An 18,496-nucleotide genomic window follows, 5' to 3' on the forward strand; every position below is an offset into this window, starting at 1 on the left:
TCAGATGAGTCAGTGGCCTGCAGCAGAGGTTCTTTAACACAACAGGTTCATGATGGAGAAGTGAACATTTTCCAGTGGTCTAGACAGCCACCAGAGAGCCTGTTAGCTGAGTTTGGAAGAGAAGTGCGTCTATTCCCACTTGGGGTGTGTCAGAGGCCTCTGCCATCATGAGTTCCGTGGGGATTTCAGCTTGTAAGGCATTTGTTGTCATGTTTGGGTTGCTGCAGAAGAGAAAAAATTGCTGCAGTTTGCGTGAGATCGAGCTGTGTTTTGGTAAGGGAGCCTGCCATCTTTTTTTTTTCCCTGAACTTCGGTCAAGTTGAAGCTTTTACAATTTGTCTCAAAGGATATCACACAACAGCCCCTTTGAAAGACTTCCAAATCTGTTAGAATTTGGACTCTCCTTTTGACTCCTTTGTTCTTACCTTACTTCTCAAAGTGTCATTCATTCATTCATTCTCTCAGCAACCCTTTGTTGTACCTACTAAGTGTTCCAGGGGGCAGGAATTCAGCAGGGAATAAAACAGCCTCCTTGCCTTCTAGGAGCTTACCTTCTAAAAGACAATTTTTCAAAGTGTGATAAGTGCTTTAGACAAAAAGAAAGCAGTGTAAGGAGGATAAGCATGCTGAGGTTGTCTTGAGAAGGCATGTCCTGAAAGATGGCACGTAGCCAAGACCTGCATGCACAAAAGGAGTGGGCCATTCAACTGTCTGTATCCCTGATCAAGGGTGTGGTGAGTGCAAGGGACCTAGAGCTGAAGCCCATTGGCTAAGTCCCAGATCAGGCGGAGGCTAGAGAGGACCAGAGCCTTTCACGTTTACTTAAATGTTTTCTCTGAGAACCAGGCTTGAAGCTGAATGCAAGAGACCAACCTAGGTTGATAATCTGGCCAATCCCTACACACGCCACAGATTTTAAAATGTCTTTGTTCTTGCTTTTTTCTCTGCCTGGTATGTTTGTTCCCCCAGATATTGGAATGGCTCTCTCCCTCTTTCCTTCAGGTCTCTGATCAAATATCATCCTACTGAGAAGCCTTCCCAGGCCACACTATTAAAGTGTCAGATAAGCAGTGTTAGAAATGGAAATTATTTGCTCCACCAAATCTGATTATTTCATGAGAGAGATGACTCTTTCTCTATGTTATGGGATTAAGAATGATCCCATTTGAGATGACAAATACCAGAAAGTTTCAGTAACCTGAGAAGCCCTGAGAAACAAATGGCTAATTCATGACTTACACCATGTAAACATGATGAATAACTCAGGGCCTCAGTGGGTTCACTGGTGAATTAGCAGTGATAGCACAACCTGTTTGGCTCATCAGTGAACCTGAGCAAAAGAAACTTAAAAGTCTGGATTTTTCCACTGGTTTTTCATGAAAAATGAGGGCTGATACTCAAACAAGAATACCAAGGTTCAGGAAAAGCTTAGCTTTTCTAACGCTGATTTTCATAGAGAATAAGAGAACTTATAAAAAGTGGAAAGCTACTGATAAGGCCCTTAAGATTATCCACCATCGGATGGTTTTATTTCAATGTATTTATTACACAAGGTGAAAATTAAGGGCACAGATTATTTCAATGTGTTTTAAGAAGTAAAAGAGCTACTATGACTCATGAGTACAAAAAAAAAACCTTGTTCTTTTTTTAATCTAAGTACAGTTGATTTGTTACGTGTTAGTTTCAGGTGTACAAGAAAGTGATCCAGTTCTACATGTATACATACAGGTATAGATATGGTCTTCCCAGGTGGCACAAGTGGTAAAGAACCTGGCTGCCAACGCAGGACATGTAAGAGATGTGGGCTCAGTCCCTGAGTGGGGAAGCTCCCCTGGAGGAGGGCGTGATTACTCAGTTCAGTGTTCTTGCCTGGAGAATCCCATGGACAGAGGAGCCTGGCAGGCTACAGTCCATGGGGTCACACAGAGGTGGACATAACTGAAGTGACTTAGCACGCACACATAGATACTGTGATATATGTATACATATATATGTATATCAGTTCTTTTTCTGATTTTTTCCATTACAGTTTATTATAAGATATTGAATATAATCCTCTATGCTCTACAAAGAGTCCTTGTTATTTTATGTACAGTAGTATGTATCTGTTAATCCAAAACTCCTGATTTATCCCTCCCCCTCTTTCCCCTTTGGTAGCAAAAATTTGTTTCTATATCTGTGAATCTATTTCTGTTTTTAAAATAGGCTCATTTGTATCATTTTTAGATAAGAGTCCCTTATTCTTAAAGGTGTCATTTACTTCAACAATAGCTGGCAACAGGAAATTTTCCAAGTCATTGAAATAATCTCAGGATCACAGAATCTATTTCACGCCTTTCTCCATCATCTCTAGAAAGAATTAACCTGATAAGGTAGAAATAAATAAATACTGACATTTCCTAAGTACTTACTATTCATGATGCATTTTCTTTGCACTTTAAGCATACTATCTCATTTAACTCTCTTTACCAAATGGAAATGGTTATTAACTATCTTTTATGGATGGGGAAACAGAGGCATGGACAGGTTACCTACTTCATAACTCTGATTGTTGAACTCAGAAGTCACCCAGGGAAAACTGGAGAAATCAATATTGAGAAGGCTGTGGAAAAGTCCTGGAAATAGCATACTGAACTGTGGCTAAGAGGAAATTCTGTTTTCCAAGGGGACACGGTGGGAGACGGTGATTCTCACGTCACTGACACCTCCTCCCCAACAAAACGGAGATCTGCAGAGCACTCTGGCCTCCTGTTGGTCCCCGTGTTTTCTGAAAGTTGTTTGCACCCTGCGACTCTTGCATCAGGCCGAGGGGTACATGTTCATGCTCATGAACCACCATATCCTGGGAGGGGTACGCTTCTTCAGAATGCTCTCGGATATTTGTTTCTCCAGCATAATTATGTGCTTGTGTGTGTGTCTGTGTTTGTTAATCTTGAAGGCAGACCTGAAAACATCGCCAGCAATATGCCCTGTATATCCCATTATGTCCACTGTCCCTCGACATGAAACCAGACGCACAAAGTTCAAGGTCTGACATTCAGCTGACTTTTGTTTACATAGTATGGAGAAACTTTTGTTCTCTTGCCTTATAAGGCTCATACCATGAGAGATTTGGGGAAAAGGTCACCCAGAGAGTAAATAATTCTGCTGAGCTTTGAAGTGAAAATATGCTAGGAACCTTTATCCTGTCTTTGCCATTTAACTGGTGTGCTTCAGTCATTCTTGGTATTAATGAATGATGTAGACCAGAGCATGTTCCCATCATTCTGTTAATCAGAGGCTCAATCTGACATCAAAATCAGATTTTATCTTTGTTTTGATTCCCTTCCTATGTTCTGGGAAAAGAATTGTGACCATCTCAAAGAAAAAAAAAAAAGAATGAAATACACCCCAAGGAAAACCTAGTTTAAAAGCTAAAGTATGACATCTTGATGGAAGAAAATTCCACTGTGATTTTTATTTTTCAAATAAAAAGAAAAAAGTCCAGTCTTTGAAAAACATATTATCTTTCATGGGTAGGGAAATATCCAAATTATGCCCAGCCTATTTTACAATAAGACCTTGAAAAGCTATGCGATGAGCTGGAATGAGAGGAGTTTAAATTTCTGATGCAATTCTCTGCTTGGGAAAGTGATAATGCAGCTCAAATAAGAGAGAGTATTTTCTGCTACAGCGCAACAATCAACATAACGTCTGGGCGTATTAATAATTTCACTCCTGAACTTCTCGACTGGGAGAGCATGGGTCTTAATAGCATTGTCAAGATCCTTAGGGCAATTGAAAAACCCAAAATCATTACTTTTCACTGATAGGCTTTCCTCTCCCAGAGGATGCCAAAATACCTAGGGTAATGTAGATTTATTGAAATGCTCAGATAGGCACTGCTCAGATGTAACTTTGCAATAAAATCTTCTCTTTAGAAGGATTTCTCTCAGATATTTCAAGTGGTCCTTTTTTTTTTTTTTTTTTTTTTGTCTTTGTCACTTGGAAAGAGCTAATGGAGTTGACACTGATCTCAAGTGATACTTCCTGATGATTTAAGAAAGCAAGGAGTGAGAAAAATAAGAAAGTAAGGAGTGAATATAGGGAAGGGTGTGGTAAAAATTATGTGGCACTTCAGATTAAAATCCCTTTCCCACCCACCAGAGGTGAGAACTTGCCCACCTGGGGCAGGACGGTCCCAAACCAACAAGCAACTTGAAGCTCATAATTCAAGGGTAGCTGCTGGCTTGGCACCCGATGTAAGAGTTCCCTCTCTCTTCCTTCTCCCCCGTCAAGAGTTCCTGCCTGTGCACGGCTGGGTTTTAGCTGAGCAGAAATGGCCCTCTGCTGTGATTACAGCCATGCCTGAAGCACTGCAACAAATTCCAGGATCCCCCTCAGACCCTCAAGTACACAATTGGCTCTCAAATGGCCATCACCTAACAATCTCCACCGGAAAAATATCAACAGCAGCCCAAAAGCACCTGTGAAGGACTGGCTTCAGGTTGCCTGGGAAAGATGTTTTCTAAGTGGTATGAAGTGCTCCCCTCCCCATCTGAGATCTAACTTTGTTCCAGCGGGGCTCCGCAGCAGACAGACAATGTGATTATAAAATCCCGGAGGGGATCGCCCTTTACATGCAATGTCCATAATAGGTAGGTTCATGGAAACAGAAAGTAACAGGAGGAATTGGACAGCACCTGCTGGTGGATATGGGATTTCCTTGTGGGGAGTGGGGGTGACAGAAATGTCCTCAAATTAAACAGTAGTGATGGTTGTACATCTCGGTGAATATACTTTTAAAATACTAAAATGTGCACTTTAAGGACTGAATTTTATTATGGCTCAGTAAAGTTGTCATTAATAAAAATTAAACGGGTAGGAGGTCAGGCAGAGCCAGGACCAAACATAAAAATAGAGGGGATGGAAGTCACCTCTCCCCTGTGTCTGCCCCTCTCCCTGTTAAAGGACCTTCTGAGGCAATGGGAACTAGGGGAGTAAACTGGAATGCTCAAGGAGCAGGGGCAGAAGTCTACTGTGATTCCTCTGAGCTGAGGCTCATCAAACAGAACCCTCCAGGGGCATCAGCTCATTTGTTCATTCATTCATTCTGTGCTGCTTCCATGCCAGGCGCTGTAGCCTTGTGCTGGGGGATTTAAAAACAAGAGAGATAGGCTCCTTGTGTTGGAGGAGCTCAAAGTCTCGTGCAGAACACAGGAAGGTCCAAAAATAATACAAAACTTTTTGCCAAGGGTCATGAAAGAGATAGTGCACTGGAAAGGGGCCTGGATATAACGTGGTTAAATATGAAATGTACAAAAGGAAGCCTGTATCATGTAACTTCCCTGCCCCTCTATTTCCTCCTCTTTGAAATGGACAACAATATCTATTCTGAACGTTATAAATTTTTCTTCAATTTGTTTTTTAAATTTTGATTTCACTGGAGTAGAGTTTATTTGCAATGCTGGGTTAGTTTCAGGTATACAACAAACTGATTCAGTTATGCATACTTATTTTCTCTCTTTTACAGATTCTCTTCTCATCTGGGTTATCACAGAATATTGAGTAGAGTATTATAAGTTTTAAATAAGGTGAAATATATAAAGTGCTTATCACACAGGTGGGGCTTATTAAATGCAAACGATTGTCCTTAGATGAGCTAAGATGTCGCTCTGAACCCTAGCTGTTTATGAACGTAGGTAAATCTGACAACACGTCTGCCTTGCGAGTATCATCATAAAGGTGCCCGGAATGCTCTTTCTCTGAGATCATACATTTTGTGTAAGCAAGTAAACTACAAATCACTCCTTATGAGTGAGTACTGTCCTTTCCTTCTCCGGTGCTCCGGTCAGGCTGAATGGGGTCTTTCCAGGAGGGCCAGCCTCCTGGCTCCAGAACCGTGCAACGCAGACTGACAGGCCCTGGCCAGGGAGGCCCTCTGGGAGATGAGAAAGAGGCTGTAACTTGGCTTCTCCTTCACCTTGTATTCGTTCTTTTCTCCTCTCTTCTGACATGCAGAGAAATAGCCTGACAAAAGCACAGTTAGATGTAAGAAATAGTACAGACAAGTCAACCATCCCACATGCCAGCAATACCATCAGTGGGTCAATAATGAAAAATAAAGAGTCTGTTCTTTAGGAGAAAGATCATTCAGTAGATGTTAAGGGAAGGAGGGAGCTCGCTGAATGTCTGCAGGGTCCAGTACTTAGAGGCAGGTGAGTAAACCTCTCTCCAAACAGAGGAGGAAGCTGAATCTGGATCATCCTCCGCCCCCTCATCCCTGGGCTGTTGGCAGAGGCCTGCCGATCAGAGCCAGCAGGACAGGCCCCGGCCGGAATGCCCTTGTTTCCGCCTCCAGCAGACCTAATTGCTGCTCATCCCTTCCACCACTGGTTATGGGAGGCAGGAATGCAGCACGGGGAGGGCCCTTTCTAGAGGCGCAGAAAAGAGACTGCTCTGCAGTTTGACTGTTCTGGCCTATTTCTCTTGATTCGAGCCATACTGTGAGGGGCAGATTCCCTCCACTTTCTCACGAGATCTGGTTCTGCGATTTAAGCAATGTGTAAAAGAGTACAGCAAGCCAGTTTTCCTCTGTATTTGCAATGTATGTGTGCGTGTTAGTCACTCAGTCATGTCCGACTCTTATGACCCCATAGACCATAGCCCACCAGCCTCCTCTGTCCATGAAATTCTTCAGGCAGGAACACTGGAGTGAGTTGCCACTTTCTTCTGGAGGGGATCTTCCCAACCCAGGGATGGAACCCAGGTCTTCTGCATTGCAGGCAGTTTCTTTACCATCTGAGCCCCCAGGGAAGCCCAAAGTAGTTTGACACTTTTCCTGTCGGCAAATCTAACCCATGTGACAGGCGGGGATTTGCAGGGTCCTGCGCAAACTGGGGAGGGGTCCTCATTCCCTCCCTGTGAGCATGCTTTCTAGAACCTTGTGCTCCTCTGCATGGGGCAAAGTGGGGAGAAGACCCTGGGATCAAACACCAGCTTTATTGCTTACTGAGCTGTGTGACCATGAGCACACTACTTAACCTCTCTGAGCCTAACTTTCTGGATCTGTAAAATGGAGATGATAAGAGAACCTATCCCATAGAAGGGAGTGGAAATACTCTGAAATAACTGAAGTGCAGCCCTTAGTGTGGGATCAGACACACACGGAGAGCTTAATTCACAGCATCTGTTTTCAATATTATTGGTTTGTCGTCATGCTCATTGTTTTGTTTATGGAAATAAGAGAGCTCTGAATCCCAGGTTCCACTTCTGCAGGCTTTTAGAGAGATACTCCTGAGACCGCCTGTATTAATGTCACTTACTCCCTATGCCCTTCTGCAGACAGAATCTGAAGGTAGAGGGGATCTGAGGATGGTAATTTTGCCTCCACATGTTGATCTGATATCTCACTGTGAAAGCTGCTGCCTAAAAGAGCTGGGAAAACTGGAGTGCCTCAAGAGGTATTCATCACTTTCACCAGAACCATGGTTGCTATCACCGTTATTACTATTATTGGTATTATTAATTGCAAAGAAAATGATATGTATTGATAGCTTACTAAAGTGCCAAGAATTGTGCTAGGCTCCCTACAAATATTCTCATTTGATTATCCTAGCAATCATATGAAAGAAATAAAATGACTATACCCATCTTACAGATGAAGAAACAAATTCAGAAACAAGTACGTAACTTTCCAGGAATTACATAGCTAATAAGTGGCCAAACAGGAGTTCACAACTTATCACCAGCCTGGCCGTCTGCAATAGCCTCCACTCTCCTTAGTTCTAACCTGAGGCTTGAAAATGCTCACCTCTGATTCCCTGTGGTGCCCATTCAAGGTTAAAATTGAACAGGGTGTCCTGGTGCTAGTTTTCGTCACCCAGAAACTCCAGAGTCTTTGTCAACATTATCCCCACTTCAAATTGCTCTCAAGGTGGAACTTGCTCCAAAGATGAGGTTCAGAAGGCAGAGAGTTTGTGGTTAATTCATTATCTTGGGGGCTAAAGGGTTAAAATTTTTGAAGGCCAACAACTGGCATGCCAGCTCCAAGAATGAGTAAACTGTTGGCAGCTAGGCAGGCCTCTACTTTTATTTTTTCTTTCACACATTTCATCACCATTTTTAATCGCCAGGAATAATTGGTGTGGGCAAGTCAAGGCTATCTGAGTTCATCCCTGCCCTCCCACTGTCATCAACACCCTGCCTGGCAAAGGTAGACCCAGCCTGAATACCTCCCCAGCTGTTTATTTAGGAAAAGTGCAACAATAGCCAGTTATTGTGAATTTGCTTCCTTAGCGCCAAAGAAAATTCTTTCTTTACACGTTATTTAAAATGTGGGTGTTGTTGGTTTCCACATGCTATTTGAGTACTACTCATCTAGTCAACACAAAAGTTGACTCCAGTGTATGTGTGTATGTGCGTGTATATATAATTTTTAAAGATCAACAATTATTTTTAAAGATCAACAATTAGCATGCCATCTCCAAGAATGAATGATAATCATTATCTATTTTATGAAGGTGTATATGTTAATCTCAGCTTCCTAATTTATCCCTCCTAATTTATTTATTTGTAGATAATGAATTAACCACAAACTCTGCCTCCTGAACCTCATCTTTGAAGCAAGTTCCTTCTTGACAGCAATTATGCTAGACTATGCTAGAAGTGGGGATAATGTTGACAGACTGGAGTTTCTGGGTGATGAAACTCCAGTATGTATTAATATTTATGTGTGTGTGTGTATACAATGGACTATTACTCAGTCATAAAAAGTAATGAAATAATGCCATTTGCAGCAACATGGATGGATTTAGAGATTATCATACTAGGTAGAGTAAACCAGAGAAAGACAAATATTATACTATATTGCTTATAGGTTGAATCTGAAGAGGAAAAAAAAAGACACAAATAAACTTATTTCCAAAACAGAAAGAGAATCACATACACAGAAAACAAACTTATGGTTACCGAAGGGGAAGAGGGGTAGGGGAGGGATAAATTAGGAGACTTGGATTAATATATACACATTACCATAAACCCACCAAAGACCTAGTGTATAGTACAGGGAACCATACTTGGTATTCCAAAATAACTTTTAAGGGAAAAGTTATATATATAACTGAATTGCTGTGCTGTACACCTGAAACTTAGGTGATATTATAATTCAACTATACTTCCATAAAAATTTTTCTACAAAAAGAGTTGATACTCTAAAATTTTGTAATCCCAGACAACTATGTTGGAATTGATATTGTGACCTGATCAAGAAGTACTGCTTTATTTTTAAGACTCCACCGTTAACCAGCTGGCATTTAGGAAGGACAGAATATGTGAACAGCATCTCTTTCAGGAACAGAATTGCTGGCAACTGTCCCACAGCACATCTAAAACCTCAGACGCACAGACCGTTCAAGCAAACAATTCCAAATAAGCAAACAGTACAAGTTAAGTGTTCATTTAAGCACTTCATTTTTAAATCTACAGGAAGCACCTTCTCCATGAATTAACTTATCTTTGCTCCGATTCCTATCTGTCCCACCCTAGCTTTTAACAAAGAACCAATATATAGCTCCTTCTTCCTAGGACTAAAAGCTGCACAGCACCTAAAAACAAATTCCAGATTTCTGACTTCAGGATAAATCAGGTGCAGTATAATAGGTTAGCACAGTAATTTTAATGACAACTGCCTTTTGCTGCTAATAGCATACTTATTAGGTTGATAACATGTAAGTGTTTACGCTACATAGTTATTCATGCCTCAATTACATGACTATGTGATTTCATATTTATGTAATAGAAGCGCCATTAATAAGATGCACATGAATTAAGCCCAATAAATGTGTGGAACTCGAAGTGGACATGAAGGAAGCTTCCTTCATCAAGCTGAGATATTCATCTGTGTTTCACCATAGATTGAAGGCAACACTTGCCTTAGAGAATGACTTTTTCATGTCATTTAGCTTCCTAGAAAGCAGTAAGGCATGTTGCTTGCCATTGTGTGCATTTTTTGAAATAGAAAACCATCACATCCAGCAAACATATTGGATGACTGCGACAAAAACAAACACAAAAAGTGCTTGAGATCATTAACTGTAGCAGAAGTGTTGTTATATTAGAGATACGTGACCCACACAGAATGCTAAGGAACCCTGAGTTCAGGCAGCAGTCCAAAAGCGTAAATGTCTACCAGGCAGTAATACAAATGCATATATCTGACCAGGTGAAGGTAACAGAGGTTGTTCAGGTTGATGACGGAAGCAAACAAACAAAACCACCCAATGGTGCTGGGCTCCATCCAGTTGTTGCCATGAGGGAATACAGACTCGATATCTTCAATTTGTTTTCAAGAGAAGTCAGAAGTCTGGAACCCTATGTACAGTCTTGACCTTGAATTTTTGGTAATAGTCAGCTTGGGGTCTGCCAGTTTGTGACTCCTGCCCTCGGGAGATGAACTCTGGGCGTACTCTTTCTGCTTAAATCTGGGCTCCTTGAGAGCTGCAGTTACTCTTTTATCCATCCTTCTGTTCCCGAGAACCAAGCAATGGTCCATGCACGCAGTTTGGGGGGAACTTGCCAGCCATCAGGTAGCATGTTTAGCCCTTTACAATCACCTTCCTCCCTACCTTTCACAGCAACCTTATGGGTGGTTACTGCTGTTTTCATCATTTGACAGATAAGGATGTTGATAATTAGAGAAATGAAGTCTGAGGCCTAAGTTCCCATAACCCAAACGTGGGCAGACTTGATCCCTGAACCCAATTCTTTAGATATTATCTCCTAACCACTGGCTCAGTGCCCCCTGCAGATGCTCCCGCACCGTTCTGTTTATCCCCAGTGACAGCATTTGCCTCTCTTGTCAGTATCTTTTCCTTCTAGCTCCTGCTCCTAGTTCAAAAGTTTGAGTTTTGAATAGATAGATAAATGAGCAAATATGACCAGTGTCACAGTGGAAGGAGAGCATCCTTCAATACTGAGGAGGGGGGACCACTGTGCTGTTGTTGCTATTGGTCATTTGATTTATATGCAAAGAGCTTGCGGCTTTATAGGAGGGCCGGGTGAGTGGAGAGTTGAGTATTTGTTTATCTTCTCCTGTTTGTCCTCTCCATCCCTCAACCACCCCCTCACCCGCACCCCACCATGAAACCCTAGGCCTTCTCTTAAGGAGAAATGGAGAATTTGACACGTCTTGCAATTAATTGGAAAACTCACCCTCTGTCTGTTGGAAACATACCATACAACACCCAGGTGGGTGCTTCCGTTCCCCCCTGGGCACCACCACCGGCTGTGTCCGCAGGAAGACAACCACAGGAATTCCACCCACAGGGAACACAGATGGACAGGAAAAGACCACCCAGGCTGGAGCAGGCAGAGAAATCTCAGCTCAGGGTGAACAGACCGGAAGCAGGAGGGTCCTGGTGTCCCACTTAGTGAATGAAATCCCTCACAGGGCCTCTTTGTACTTTGGGAGGGTGTAGCTGGAGAGCTGGAGGGTGGGGGATGAGAGCCGTGGGAGATGCAAAGTTAGGGCTCGGGGCTGGGGAGGAGGGGTTCTCGCTTGTACTCTGATTCATCTCGCCTTCCCGAGGCAAGGCTCATAATTACCTAACTAATGGAGAATAATGACACCACTTGGATGGGAGTTGAGAGGGGGAGAAAGAAAGGCATGAGAATTCATTAACCTTGTGTGAGGGGCTTAGATAGCATCTCTGAAGGATCATTATTACATCATTTCACCCCCTTTTCTCCCCTCTTTCCACTAATACAAGACAGACAAATGCTAAATAACTATATAATAATACATTGCAAGACAGACAACAATGCCAGAAAATATAATAGCCTGCTACAGCAATGAAACTCCCTCAAAGTTATATTTAAAATGTCAGTGGTGCAGAATGGAAAATACGAATTAACAGGTTCATTTGGAGGACGTGATTTAAAAATCTATACAACTGTATGGTGGCATTTCCCACTGGGTTTTAGTTTTAGTTGTCTTTTTCCATACACAACACCCCCCCCAAAAAAAATCACCCAAATAATTTCAGCCCAGAGACACAAACTTCGAGGAACCACTTTCCTCTGCATTTTTCTTTCTGTTTGCAATGGTCACGATGCTCCCCAAACCTAGTATCTTCTTGACATGTTGCCTTTCTCTCAGAACGTTTCTGCAAGCTTCCCAGGAGCCATGGAATGTAGATTACACCTTTTGGAGATGTAGCCTGGCCACATAAGGAGACAAGTAGTTGAAATTTGTGTCAAATTGCTTGTTTAAATGACTTGAGCCAACTTCTTAGAGCCAGGACAGCAGGGGCTGAGGATTTTCAAAGTTGGCCGGGGCCAAAATGACAAGGCTCGGCAGTCACCTGGTGGGCTGCCAAGCCTGACTGGAGGCTTCAAAAAATAAACTTTCTCAAAGGACACAAATTAAAAGTCATGTTTCAGCAGCCATTAAAACCAAATTATAGGCTTGCACTGCATAGTGAACTGCTCTCATTATCATTACACTTAAAATATTTCACTTTGGAGATGGAGAACGGATTGCCAGGAAAACCGTGGATGGGATTGTCATCCTTGGTCATATTTACAGGCAAATATGTAGAGGGGGTGTGGTTGTCCTTTGTGTGATTTTCCTGCAAGGATGGAGGGTTTCAAGATTAGAAACTAGGATGCAATTTTGAGTAAGGGTAACGGTTTGAAAACATCAACCCTGACTTTCTCCAGAGACTGAGTCCTCAGGGTTCATCTCTCAGAGGACAGATGTTATCAAGCCCCTGATTTGAGTGAGCTCATAGGTGTGTTTTGTTAACTCTCATTTTTAAAAAGGTATACATATATACATGTGATTGTGTATAAATGTAAAAGTGAAAGTGTTAGTCGCTCAGTTGTGTCCGACTCTTTGAGACCCCGTGGACTGTAGTCCGCCAGGCTCCTCTGCCCATGAAATTCTCCAGGCAAGAATACTGGCTGCTGCCGCTAAGTCACTTCAGTCGTGTCCAACTCTGTGTGATCCCATAGACGGCAGCCCACCAGGCTCCCCTGTCCCTGGGATTCTCCAGGCAAGAACACTGGAGTGGGTTGTCATTTCCTTCTCCAATGCATGAAAGTGAAAAGTGAAAGTGAAGTCGCTCAGTAGTGTCCAAGTTTTAGCAACCCCATGGAGTGCAGCCCACCAGGCTCCTCCGTCCATGGGATTTTCCAGGCAAGAGTACTGGAGTGGGGTACCATTTTGGGTTGCTATTCCCTTCTCTGGGGGATCTTCCTGACCCAGGGATCGAACCAGGGTGTCCCACATTGCAGGTGGATTCTTTACCATCTGAGCCACCAGGGAAGTCATATGTACATATATGTGTGTGTGTGTGTGTGTGTATAAAAAATATATATGTGTGTGTATACATATATATGTGTGTGTATATATATATAAATACACATACCAAAAACACACACATATATATTTTCATTGTCAACATTTAAAAAAAAAACAACTCTAAAAGTCCAGATCTTCAGCTTTCCTAGAAAAACTGGAAGATCAGTTGCCTTGATCTCTAACCCCTAAATAGCCACGTGAGCCTTGATCTGAGTGAAGGCTGTTCCCCACCTGCTCCCGTTCACCTCAGTCCACTTCACTTTCCTGCCTGGCCCCTGATAGGTGTTTAAAGTTGCTACTCCCTGACTTCCAATATGCTATATTTTTATACCTTCACAAAGATGCCATGCCGTTATTTCTTTTTATCTTTATTTTGGCCACACTTCACAACATGTAGGAGTTCCCCAACCAGGGATAGAACCCATGCACCCTGCAGTGGAAGTGTGGCACCTAATACTGGACCACCAGGGAAGCCCACTCCCTCCTCCCTTCTTGGACATTGTTTAAAGAATGTATGGGGTATCCTGGCTTACCAGGAAATGGGCTGGGAACTTGTTACAACAATTGCTATTGCTAAGTCACTTCAGTCGTGCCCGACTCTGTGCGACCCCATAGACGGCCGCCCACCAGGCTCCCTCGTCCCTGGGATTCTCCAGGCAAGAGCACTGGAGTGGGTTGCCATTTCCTTCTCCAATGCATGAAAGCGAAAGGTGAAAGTGAAGTCGCTCAGTCATGTCCGACTTAGCGACCCGATTGACTGCAGCCTACCAGGCTCCTCCATCCATGGGATTTTCCAGGCAAGAGTACGGAGTGGGGTGCCATTGCCTTCTCCAGTTACAACAGTGGTCATCCTTGAATGTCACATGACTTTCCTTGTGGAATTAATAAGTTTCAAATAATTCCCACTGGTCAGCCTTCACCAGCCTGGTTTGGCTTACCTAGCTTCTCATTCATCATTTGATGCCTACCTAAAGGCAAATCAAGGCATACTGTTTATTAGTAACTGACCCTAGGATGCTTGATGTAGTCTTACCTGCGTTTCTGGTTGGTGATGTTCAGCACTTGTCAATATCAAGGCTTTGGTTCCAGATAGAGTGTTCGCGGCAGCCGGCAGCCCCTGACCGCCATTTCTCCTTCCTCTTTTCCCAGGCCCTCCAAACCACCACAGCCAGTCGACTCTGAGGCCCCCTCTGCCGCCCCCGCACAACCACACGCTGTCCCATCACCACTCGTCTGCCAACTCCCTCAACAGGAACTCGCTGACCAACCGGCGGAGTCAGATCCACGCCCCGGCTCCCGCGCCCAATGACCTGGCCACCACGCCCGAGTCCGTTCAGCTTCAGGACAGCTGGGTGCTGAACAGCAACGTGCCGCTGGAGACCCGGTAAGTCCGCATCATGATCACACATGCCTCCTTCCTGCCTCGCCCTCCCAGAGCCTCGGGGTGGCGCAGAGCTCTAGTGGGGTGAAAACCCCACCTACGTTGTGGGACAAGCTGACCAGCTCTGGCTGTTCCCTTGGTGATTCCACCCCGGACAGCAGGTTGATAGGTATTTCTTTTGTTCACACGTGTCTCCTTTTAATGCATGTTTACTTTCTTCAACAGCTCCTGTGTATCCAACTAATAGAATTAGCATAACATATTTTTACACAAAGGCTCATGGGAAACATGCTTATAAGGGTATATTGACTGAAAGCTGCTGATAAATTATGCATTTAGCCTTTCCTGAAGTAATAAATGAAGACTCATTTGAAATTAAGTGTTTGGGGAGACCTTGAGAAACAATCCCCGATTCCAGACTGACAGAAGTATAATTTTAATTTATATTTCATCCAACATGCAGTCTCTCTTTAATCCCTCCTGTACACACTTTTTAACAGCTTGATGCCTGAGGGGCAAACAACAGTGTAGGAAAAAACAAACAAGAAAAAGGGGCAGCATTTATGTTGAAAGGGAAGAGTTGGAAAGTGATCTCCAGGTCTGGCTTTGTTTTGGTTTGTGTTTGCTTCTGTCCTTTTCTCACCTTTGCTTCTGGTCTTCCAAAATCACCCTTGCCTTAGTGACCTGAAAGAAGCGGCATTGGTCACAGTGTGGCAGGCTACAATGTAATTGGCAGTGGCTCGACCAGATATTGGAATGGTCTTGTTTTTCCATCCCCAGGCACTTTCATGGTGTGAGTGCTTCAGTAGTCACTGTTTCCTAGCCCAGAAGAACCATGAAGACCAAATAGAGAATGGGGCTAATTCGTATTGAACCTTTAGGAAGTTCTCACATAGTTTTTAAACTTTAATAACTTAGGTTTAAAGACAGAAATAATCTGTACTCTTTCTGGTAATGGCCAGTGAATTGTCTGCATGCAGCTGGAAATAATTATGCAAGCCATAGCATTTCATGTTGTTTATCTCTAATATTTTTGTGTTATTAATAAGATCTTGAATACGTTGAACACCACTGTCACTATAGTCACTTCAAACTTTAATGCATTTTATTTTCTGACCAGTGTAGGTGATTTGTAACCAGTGTAGGTGATTTCTTAATCTCTAAGGGTTACAATAAGTAAACTCAGTAGAAACTATATGCATATATTGTATACAATAGATAGGTTTGAACATTTGCATTGATATAATAACCCACTAATAAGTAGCTTTATGGAAGTGTTCCAGGCTGAAAGCTAACTAGTCTACCAGGCTTAACTCAGTATATTTTCATAGTTGGTGGTGGGCTTTAAGACTGGATAAGATTTTCTTTTTTCTTCCTTATATTTATGAACTGCCATAGAGTTTGTTGGGTACTAGTCAGTCTATTTTCACATTAACAGACCATTATTTGAAAAATATTAATAGTCATTAGACATGAGGCTATGCACAGTGAGTAAGATGGAGGAGGAGGAGAAAGGGTAGAAGAAATGTAATAGATATTGGGAAAAAGAAGGAGAAAAAGGAAAAAAGAGGACTACCATCACCAATACCAACCAGTTTTTATTGTGTACTTTGTATACGCCAACATTAGTGGTTTAAATGCACTGTCTCAATCAAGCCTGGAAGCATTTCAGTGAAGTAGGAAGAAATCATTGTGGTCACCATTTTAAAAATTCAGAATGTAGATTTGGGGGTCAAGGTAACTTGCAAGCATTCTAGAGCGTCAGTGAGATGGTAAATTATGAGACACTGGATGGAACTCTGGTGGTTTCTACACGTAAGATGGTGAGATATCGGATCACAGACCTACAGTTGTTGCCTTGATAGTCACACCATCAGGGAAAGACCCATCAGAATGTCCGTTCCTCACAAAGAGTCTCTTATTGGTGATGACAACACATGCATTGCATGAGGGTATCTCCTGTCACCCATCACATGCTGATGTGATTGGCAATAAATATTTCCCTTGAAAAGATCTGGGGGAGAGGACCAGCAAACCAAGCATACCCCCTTCCTGCTCTCCTGAAGTTCTCCCAGAACATGCCTTCCAACCTGTCGAGTCCGTCTTCAGGTTATTAGAATACTTAGCATTTCTCCTAGGATTGGAGTTTCTCAGTGCTTTTAGAGGAAGCAAGCTTGAAGAGTTAATAAAATGGCCAAAACCTTGAAGCCTATCAGAAGGCAAGAACAGTATCAGATGTTCTCTGATCAGTACACTCAAGGGCCAAGAATTAGAGAATGTAAATCCCTTGAGATGGGCCATTACTAAAATCAAACCCAGATATTTGAAATTCCATCCATAGAACTGAATACATGTAATTTGGGTGTGCAACTGGTCTTGTATTGAATTGTTGAACTTTATGTTTCTCTTTTAAATATTATTTATTCAGTCTCTTATTAGCAAATATTTTCTGAGTCTGTTGAAAATACTAAGTGCTATGTTAGGTACTGGGGAGATTAAGATTAAAACATGTATTCTTCCCTTAGAGCTCATACAGCCTAAAAAAGGATATAGGCACATAAACAGAAAGATCATGCAGTGTTTACAATAATGGAAGTCTGTAAGTTACAGTGGTTGAACAGTTGACATCATAATTAACTATTCCAGGATGTTCAGGAAAAGTTTTCCAGCTGAGGGGCTGTTTGAGCTGGGTTTGGAAGGATAAATAAGAGTTTTACCTAGTAGATAAGTGGAGGAAAAAAAAAATCAAAGATTATGGCACTATTTGATCCCATCCTTCAGTGATTTTTCCATATAGTCTTGGAAACTGTAGAAGTGAACTATTTCCCTCACTCCAATGCTGAAATATTGTTAATTTAATAGTGTCATTTTCTTACCCACTGAGCAAATGTAGGAAATGGGAGCTCTTAAGTTAGGGTAATGATATCATACTAGGATTCCCATTCATGTCTTTCATATCAAATGAGAATTGATTAACCACATCGCAGAGAGAGAACCATTGAAGGCAAGACATTCTGGAGGCTGATTATGATATAGTCATCAACTGTGGAAGTGCAATGGAAATTTACAAACAAAACTTCACCACCCCCGATCTCATTAATCTAGACTTCTGGGCATAATGGAAGAATTTCATAACTCTGGAAGGTGATGGGTAGGCATTCTGCCACCCCAGAGACTCCAAGCCAAATCCAGGGTGTTTCTTTAGACCAGCAAGTTACAAGCCCTTGCCCCCTGCATTGCTTGTTGATGTTCCCATCAGTCTTAATGAGGCATGTTAGATCTTCCCTGGACTGTGCTTTTTCCATTTTTTGTTCTATGACAAGTAGAATCAAGGTGCTGGTTAAGGAGGCATAGCCAGAAAACAGCACTGTACAAATTTGGAATTTAACACAAGACAAAAAAAGCTTATAAGGAAAGTTCTGTATCAATGTTAACCATATAAATAAAAAATGCATATAAATGCGTACTACCCAAAACAATCAGTTCATGTGTAAACCATAATATAAGCCAAGAGAAACAAAACATAGGGCAGAGGAACTATTTGCAAACAGCCTGGATGGTCTACGAAATCACTCTCCTCAACCATCTTTCTCTCAGCCTACTTGCAGAAGGTCTTAGAACAAGGTCCATAGGTAATTCTGAGTTGATACCACGTATCTCCTCCTTCCTCTCCTGAGAGCAACAAGGTCAGGAATCTTTCTGGCCAGCTGCTTCTTTGGGAGTTTCTGAAGTCAGCATCTCTTTGTCTAAAGTAGTAAAAAGTAGCTCAGTGA

At 42.4% G+C, this 18,496-nt stretch overlaps 1 protein-coding gene across 1 annotated transcript in view; it reads left to right on the top strand.

Moving 5' to 3' along the window:
* TENM2 (teneurin transmembrane protein 2) overlaps nt 1–18,496 on the top strand; it is a 423,997-nt gene that overhangs the window by 69,915 nt on the left and 335,586 nt on the right. The window contains exon 3 of the mRNA XM_069592738.1: nt 14,492–14,726. Within this exon, the coding sequence (XP_069448839.1) occupies nt 14,492–14,726 (235 nt within the window). The remainder of the gene's footprint in view (nt 1–14,491; nt 14,727–18,496) is intronic.

This window comes from Ovis canadensis, chromosome 5 (genome assembly GCF_042477335.2).
Source record: "Ovis canadensis isolate MfBH-ARS-UI-01 breed Bighorn chromosome 5, ARS-UI_OviCan_v2, whole genome shotgun sequence".
NCBI classification, from domain to species: Eukaryota; Metazoa; Chordata; class Mammalia; order Artiodactyla; family Bovidae; genus Ovis; species Ovis canadensis.